At 39.4% G+C, this 8,687-nt stretch overlaps 1 protein-coding gene across 2 annotated transcripts; it reads right to left on the bottom strand.

The window, feature by feature from the left end:
* Nucleotides 1-703: 703 nt before the first annotated feature.
* NDUFC1 (NADH:ubiquinone oxidoreductase subunit C1) lies at nt 704-7,536 on the bottom strand. Of its 2 annotated transcripts, XM_043486093.1 has the most exons (4): nt 7,380-7,536; nt 6,765-6,868; nt 4,735-4,814; nt 3,579-3,796 (listed from the first exon to the last, which is right to left on the bottom strand). In XM_043486093.1, the coding sequence occupies exons 1-3, from the start codon at nt 7,444-7,446 to the stop codon at nt 4,755-4,757; spliced, it is 231 nt and encodes a 76-aa protein (XP_043342028.1). In that variant the 5' UTR covers nt 7,447-7,536; the 3' UTR covers nt 3,579-3,796; nt 4,735-4,754. The 2 variants fall into 2 exon arrangements, with proteins under 2 accessions (XP_043342024.1, XP_043342028.1); XM_043486089.1 differs by lacking the exons at nt 3,579-3,796; nt 4,735-4,814 and adding an exon at nt 704-979.
* Between the last annotated feature and the right edge of the window lie 1,151 nt (nt 7,537-8,687).

Below are 8,687 nucleotides of genomic sequence, written 5' to 3'. Positions count from 1 at the left end.
CTTGCCTGGAGAATCCCATGGATGGAGGACCCTGGTAGGCTACAGTCCATGGGGTCGCTAAGAGTTGGACATGACTGAGTGACTTCACTTTCACTTTTCACTTTCATGCATTGGAGAAGGAAATGGCAACCCACTCCAGTGTTCTTGCCTGGAGAATCCCAGGGACAGAGGAGTCTGCTGGGCTGCTGTCTATGGGGTCGCACAAGAGTCCGACACGACTGAAGTGACTTAGCAGCAGTAGCAGGCTATAACTTGTACTTTCAACAGATCAATATGGATATAAGGTGAAACAATTTAGAATATAGGGGGACTTCCCTGGTGGTGGACTTCTGTGCTCCCAAAGCAGGGGGTGGGGGACAGGTTCAATCCCTGGTCAGGGAACTAGATCTCACCTGCTGCAACTAAAGATGCTGCATGCCACAACTAAGACTCCTGTGCAGCCAAATATTTTTTTAAAAAGTATCTAGGAAGACAAATTGGCAAGCAATTGAGAAGGTGCTGATAAGCACCCTTTTAATGGCCTAAAATATTTCAACAAAATGGAGAAAGGGTAATCAAGATGGTAATTTAATTATTCTTGGAGGTTCCTCAGCACTCCTCTCATCTATTCACTTTCTCTTCTGTAGTAAAAGAAACATGACATTTGCTACCATTTCCATATTATTTTCCTAAGGCTACCAAAACAAATTACTACAAACTTGAATGGTTTAAAACAACAAAATTTATTCTCACAGTTCTGGAGGTTAGAAGTCTGAAATCAACGCATGAAACTTGTAGGCAAGAATCCTCTCTTGCCTCTTGCAGCTTCTGATGTTTACCAGTCATCCTTGCTTTGCAGACGCATCACTCCAATCTCTGCCTCCCTCATTTAAGGTTATCTTCTCTGCCTCTTTTCTTCTTAGAAATGCATCAGTCATATTGGACTAAGGATCCATTTTACAAAGGGCTTCCCCGATGGCTCAGTGGATAAAGGATCCTCCTGCAATGCAGGAGACACAGGAAACGTGGGTTCAATCCCTGGGTGGTAAGGTCCCCCAGATAAGGAAATGGCAATCCACTCCAATATTCCTGCCTGAAAAATTCCATGGACAGAGGAGCCTGGCAGCTACAACTAAGCACACACGCTACTCCAGTACACTCATCTGCAAATCTCCTATGTCCAAGTAAGGGAACATTCTGATATACTGGGGGTCAGGACTTCACTTATCTTTTTGGGGCCAAAATATAACCCACAACTTCTTAAAACTAAGCTCATAAAGCTTGTTTTTTTCCTACTGCAACTTAAGAAAATAATTTAAATGACTATCTCACAGATACTAAATCTGAAAAAAAAAAAAAAAAGATCTGATTCTGACCGAAAAAACTTGACAGCATTGGACATATGATTTTGCCTGCATCTTCTTTATGGAAGTTTTTATGTTATTGCTAAAGGAACTGTCATTTGGCCGTTTCTCTTAGGTATTTAGTATCAAAATGATTCTTGTTCAGTTTGGCTTCTCTCTTAAACTGAGATGTGTACCCAGGGGCTAATGACTGTGGCCTTCTCTTTAGAATGACTTGGGGAGGAGATGATCTGTATGCAAAGGCAACAAAGCAGATATACAGAGAGCAGAGCCAAGACCAAAAGTCTTGATGACATTTGAGTTCCAGGCCTCAATTATTCCTGGGCACAGGTGTGACCCTGTTAAAGGGGTCTTAGAGTCATTCTGTAGCCTCTTTTTTAGTTTAATATAATTTGAGTTAGGTTTCAACAGTTTAGAAACCATCTTCTACCAGTGCCCCTGTGTGGCACAATTCTAGGAGGTGTTACTCAGAATCCGCACCTCTACTGTCCGACACTGCAGCCACCAGCCCCGTGTGGCTATTTAAAAGAATTAAAATGAAACAAACACTCAATAGTCACATGGACGTAGGGGCTACTGCCTGGTTAGCACAGAAACATTTCCATCGCTGCAGAAGATTCTTTTGGACAGCCCCAGTCTTCATGATGGCTCTCCATGTGGTTACACTGGCACAATCAAGATCAAAGTCCACACAGGGAAGCAATATTTTCAAGGCCTGATGTACAGTAGATCCTGCTTATTAAAGCTGTATTTTACTTCCAACTAAGGCTATCAGCTTCCAGAATTTAAAGTGTCTTAGAGTTTTTTGTTTCCTTTAGGGATGTGAATTTTAAGTGTTTCTTTTAAAGTTCTTTGAATTGGGAGCTGGGACCTGACTTCTTGGTCCAATACCATGTGACAACAGTTTCCTACTGCTGCTGTTAACAAGCTAAGTGGTTTAAAACAACAAAAATTTATCATATCTTATATTTCTGTAGGTGAGAAATCCAACATGGGTCTCACTGGGCTAAAATTAAGGTGTCAGCAAGGCCGAGTTCCTTTCTGGAGGCTTCAGGGGATAAGTTCTTTGCCTTCTCCATTCCGTGGCTCTCTTCCCTTTTCAAAGCTAACCACAGCAGACTGAATCCTTCTCCGATCACATTACTCTGACACACTCTGGTGCCTCCCTCTTCCACTTATAAGGACCCTTGTGATTACATCGGGCCCAGCCAGATAATCCAGAATAATCTATCTGTATGTCTGATTAGCAAATTTAATTCCATATGCCACTTTAATTCACCTTTGCCATATAACCTAACATATATACAAACTTCAGGGAATAGGACATGGTCATCTTTTAGGATTCATTATTCTACTTTCCATTGATGCTGGGCAAATAACTTTTTACCTCTGGTTTTTGCACATGTAAAATTATGAAACTGGTCTATATGACCCCTAAGGTCCTTTCCACTTCTACCAGTTAAAACTCTGAAATGACAAATGCTAATAGGTACTATTATATTTGGTCTTTCACTGAACTTGGATTAAATACTTATTCTGAAATAATTTAACTGTGAATTTATGTTTGGAAGTGACTTCCAAAGACATCGGGCCATCAATCTCCCAGAATAAGTGCTGGCCAGAGCCCCAAACACACACAAAGCCAATGAAACTTTCTATTTAACATCAGAATGGAGATATAAATGATAATTTAAATGTATAGTGCATTTAAATGTTTAAATTAATGAAATGGCATATAAAGAAGTTTTAACTGATTCATAAGAAAGGGTTCTGATGAGGGATAAATGAGGTGTTTGTTAATTTGTGTCTATTAACTTCCACCAACCCTTTCTTCCTCACCTTTTTTTGAATTAGTCTGCTATTCACTGGATGAAATTCATGTTAGCAAAAAGAGGCCACAAATGGTGTGGCCATATAGGTGTAAACACTGTTACCCAAATGAAAACCATCCAAACTCAAGGAAATAGAGTCAGAAGAAACTCTTTTGAGAGGATTCACCTTCACTTTCTCCTCTAGAAGAAAACAGTATTTGGGTTCTTTTGTATTTTAGACAATAGAATAGGAGTAGCTCTACCACCCTGATCACTAAAGAATAAATGTTTTGATTAGAAATTAAAAGTTGATATAAGGAGTAAATTCTTCAGCAGTGATTTTTTAAAAATCTATATCCTTAAAAAGTTTTCTTACCAATGTGTCCTTAATTATCATTGACCCTATTATCAGATGGTACTTTCCACATTAAAATACATTTAATAATTTTCCTTAGAATTGGTATTCGATACATTATCACAATATACATAATCTGAAGAATACAGAAGTATTTTTTAATTTAAACATGTAAAACACAAATGCTGACTTGACATATATTCACACGTAATTCCTTCTCTCACGTTTACAACTCAACAGATTTCGTGAATCCAGAGGAACTGCTATAATCACTATATGGAACATACCTATAATGAAAAAAAGAAAAGAAAGCTATAGCATTAACTAGCAGAAAAAATATTAAAATTAGCCATTTTGAATAATTTATCTTATAGCAGCAGGGGAAGTCTAAAAACCAAATCCACAAAGAATATCAACTCCTCATTTTTATCTTTTAGCAAAAAACATTTTTTTTCATCCCAACTACAGGAGTAACAGAAGCATCTGACTTCAATTTAAATACCTATTTCATATTTATCTTGACTGGTTGACTGAAGCAGTGAAATGGGCAAGGTGATAAGTACATTAGTGATTACTATTTTATTATCCGGCAGATCTAAGTTATTTAGTTTAATCAACCTAATCCATGAAAGCTGAGATTTAGAAGAGTGATTTTTCCTTTTACAAAAGGACCAATACAGGATTTCTTTAAAAGGATTTTCAGAAATATAGCACCCATATACGTAGCTAGGTTTCATTATGAATTGTCCAACTAGGTATTAGATGTAGTGATAATCATAACAAAATCAGTATGCAGTTAAAAATTTTTTTTTAACAACTGAATGCCCTATTTTACTTGAATTTTACACTCAAGTGTGGTATATGACAAAGATATATTAAGAAATACATACACAAGCAATGATAACTTGTCCTAAGTGCTAGAAAGGCACTGTGTACAGCACTATTAGATTTAAGAAAATATAATTTTGGTTTCACTCTTAAGCACAACTTCCTTTGAGGGCAGTCAAAGCGTAGTAGTTAAAAATGACTATGGTAAGAGATATATGAACCAGGTATTAAAAATTCATACATTTTTCAAAGACAGGAATATAGGTGCTGAAAAGTATAAACCTGATAAAATAACAAGCAAAACACATTATTTAAAGAGGTCAAATTAACTTGATGCAAGTTAATTTGTTCATCCTATATTTGTTAATCTGTTCATCCTATAAAATTGTATACTTACTATTTTAGTATTTCAAAAGTTTATTCCAACCCATTTCTTCTTTTATACTCTAAAACATCTTCATTATGTTGTTTGATGAGCTAGAAGTAGGTAACAGTTAAAATCAGAAATGTAATTTTCCTGGCAACTTAAAAGAAGGAAACCAACAGTTGATATTTATATTTCACAAGAGAAATGAGGACAGATTAAAAGAATTACAACTATTCTAGTTAGAAATAAAAGGTTAAGGGATAAAAAAGTCGAAAAAACAATGATACATACTTGTTCACCACAATCTGACATACTAATTTGAGAAGGCAACCCTCCAGAGTTTAAAACCAACTTCTGCAAATAAATTATTCAGTGGGTAACTAATGGACTGGAATGCCTTACCAGAGAGGGGCCAAATCAACATGCCAAAGCAGAACTCGGTTATTAAATGAGGTTGGAGAATGTGTATTACACTCCTAACCTTAGAAGTTTCATACTGTGAGTGAATGACCAACCTGCGCTCCCCAATTATACACGTGTTAATTAGATGTCATGGAGGGCAGCCGCTTTCTTAGAACAACTGTCTGAGGGATTATGCAACTGGAACAATGCCTTAACACCGGGTGACACTTGTTGCAAAGATTCATTATCAATCAGAGCTCTCAGCAACATGTTTCATTTTTAGGAAAACTTTAAGAACATACAAAATTACATTATAGCAAACATTGTTTAAAAAGGATTGCTGCTGTTGTTCAGTCACCAAGTCCTGTCTGACCCTATGGTTTGTAGCCCAGCCAGGCTCCTCTGTTCATGGCATTTCCTAGGCAAGAAAACAGGAATGGGTTGCCATTTCCTTCTCCATTAAAAAAGGATTAGTTACCATTATTAAGTTGTAAGTGACTTTCAGTATCTTTTACTCCTTTCTGTGTCATAAAGCTGAACCACTTTAATGAAAAAATCCCAAATAACAGGTGTAGGAGTTGAAGGTGGGCAGCAATGGAGAAATTTCAAAACCATTAGCCACAAAACAAAAAAATTAAATGCTAACAGAGCATCAATACTGTAAGTCAACTTTTAAAAAACTTATCTATAGAGAGACACTATTTCAGAGTGGTCTACAGTGTAGCTCTGTACTTAGGGAGAAATGGGTTCAGCAAATTAATATCTCCAAGTGTTTTCTTCATCCATAAAAGGTCAATAATAATAGTACTACCACATAGTGTTGTATTTAGAAAAGATTAAATAAGTTTTCATAGGTAGAACATTTGGCATACAGTAAACAAAAAGGTATAATTTCCAACAATGTATTTACACTGTCAAAATCTTATGTCTAATAAATTTAATGGGATTTAATTTGTATTAGTTGTTCAGTTGCTATGTCTGACTCTTTGAGACCCCATGGACTGCAGCATGCTAGGCTCCCCTGTCCTTCACTATCTTCCAGAGTTTGCTCAAATTCAAATCCACTCAGTTGGTGATGTCATACAATCATCTCATCCTCTGTTGCCCCCTTCTTTTTCACTAACGATCTGTCCCTATGGCATCTGAAGAAAAGTGCCTTCATAAAACCTCAATCTGTCTCCACCTTCATTAAGAAATAAAGGATATATAATATGTAGTAAAACTGCCATGCACAAAACCATGCAAAAGAACAATGGTATAAGTTTCATCCTGGTTACACTTAAAAAATTTTTGTTTTATATTTGATTAACAATGATGTGTTACAGAGGTACAACAAAGTGATTCAGTTATACTCATACAAGTATCTATTCTTTGTCAAATTCTTTTCCTATTTAGGCTATTATAGAATACTGAGCCGAGTTCTCCGTGCTATAGAGTAGGTTCTTGCTGGTTACCTATTTTAAATATAGTAGTGTGTACATGCCTGAAATCTTAACATTTTTTTAGTCCTTAGGATTTCCCTCATGGAGAAATAGCTATTTAGCAAGCTATATAAATATCCTATCGTATGGGAGAGTTGCTCCGTAACATTCACTCTCACACTGGTGTCTGTCCTCTCCAATGTTGGAGTAGCGCAACTGAAGGGAGGAAGTACTTACATAGATCCACAAAAAAACGGAGGTGCCCAAGGTCAATCCAACCTTCGGCCAGTTAGGGCTGCCATGCGGCGGTTCCCGGATGTAGAACTTTGACCGCGATGAAGCTGAAAGGGGACAGAAAGGGTATCCAAATCTGTAACTTACCGCCTTGTAGGTACAAACCTGACATTTAAATACATGTAATCACATTTCATTCCCCCTTCTACTTCCTCATTGGAACAGCCACGGAGAGGTTCAGAGAGGTCGAGTAACTCTCCCTGGGCCTCCGTCGTCCAGGACGCCTTCAAACCCTCTACATTGGCTTTTGCGAACCCTCAGACGACTCGGAAGCGCCCACGGAAGGGTTTCCCTTTCCCCCGCCTGCAGGAGGAGGGGCTCTTAAGTCCACTCGCACAGACCCAGAGAGTTCGGTGGCACTGGGAGCAGGGTGGGCGGCGGGTGATGAGGAGCCAAGAGTCGCGGATGGAGGCAGGGGTGGGCTCCGGGACGAGGGTCGGCGAAGGTCACTGCAGGACAAGCCCGGGCGCAGTCCCCTCCTGCCCTCGCAGGGCTGGGCTCACCCTGGGAGCGGCAGGCTGGAAGCTCTGGCCGGCCTGCTCGAGGAGGGACACTTACAGACAATCGGGAACCTAGCTGGGGCCAGCAGCTTCCAGAATGGGCGCATTAACGCGGACGGCGCCATCTTGCCTGGCTTCCTGGGCTCCGCCTCCTCCAGCCGCGCAGCTCCCGGGGCCGATGTCGGGCCGAGCGCCCCCTGGCGGGTGGCGGCGCGGAACTGCGCGGCTCGGCGGCCACGCTGCCTGGGCGCCTGCCTAACCCTGAGAATTGCAGTTAAGGCCAGGTACCATTAGACCCTTTTCCTCAAGACGGGAAGGGGTAAGGGAGAAGGTAGTTTAGCCACTTCTCTGTGCTCTGAAAGTTTATTTCAGATCCCCACCCTAGGGATTTACCAAAATCTTCCTAAGTGAACCAGAAAACTGAAAATGAAGGTATGTTGAATAGTATCAGTTTGATTGATTTTGGTGTTCCAGGAACTGTGCATTAATCCATCATATGATTTATATGCATCCATCATATGCATGGTCTCATTTCACCTTCACAACAATCACATAACATGCTGTGGTTATTCTCAATTTATAGATGAAGCTCAAAGAAGACAAGCTATTCATCCAAGGTAACCTATTATTATACCTTAGAGAGGACCTCCTACAGTTCCCAGAGTTTGTTTATACGCAGCAGCATAGTAAATCCTCACAACCCTGTGAGGAAAAGAGAATCTTAATATTTTAGAAGTGCCCTGACCAATTCAAGATCACACATTTGGGGAAACAGGGACTCTTGGACTGAGGTTTTTAGACTCCAGATCTATCCTCCTTACCCCACCCAACAGGTTTAAACAGTTCCCTAAGGCCAAGAGCTGCAGAGCAGGCTCAAAGCACCAAGTTCAAAGAGCCATTCTAAATGATGTTGAAGCAAATTAACCTCTGTGCCTCAGTTTTATATCTGTAACAGAACACCTACGCTGTAGGTCCCTGGGAAGCTTAGAGCATATCTGATCGTTGTAAACAACTTGCTTTTGCTGATCTCTTTGATACCTAGTACACTGACCAATAGGTTTTATCTTTTACATTTGAACCAAAATTTTTAATGCATTTAGCTCTCAATTCAAACTGATGTTTGAAGACCGTGTGAAAATATGTACAGTTAAAAGAAATAATTTAGAAAAGGCAGAGGAACCAGAGATTAAATTGCCAACATCTGTTGGATCATAGAAAAACCAAAAGTTCCAGAAAAACATCTACTGTTGTTTTATTGACTATGCCAAAGCCTTTGACTGTGTAGATCACAACAAACTGTGGAAAATTTAACTTATATGCAGAGTACATATGCAGAGAAATGCTGGGCTGAATGAAGCACAAGCAG

This window comes from Cervus canadensis, chromosome 1 (assembly GCF_019320065.1).
Source record: "Cervus canadensis isolate Bull #8, Minnesota chromosome 1, ASM1932006v1, whole genome shotgun sequence".
In the NCBI taxonomy this organism is placed as follows: Eukaryota; Metazoa; Chordata; class Mammalia; order Artiodactyla; family Cervidae; genus Cervus; species Cervus canadensis.
This window is presented reverse-complemented; position numbering and strand designations above follow the sequence as displayed.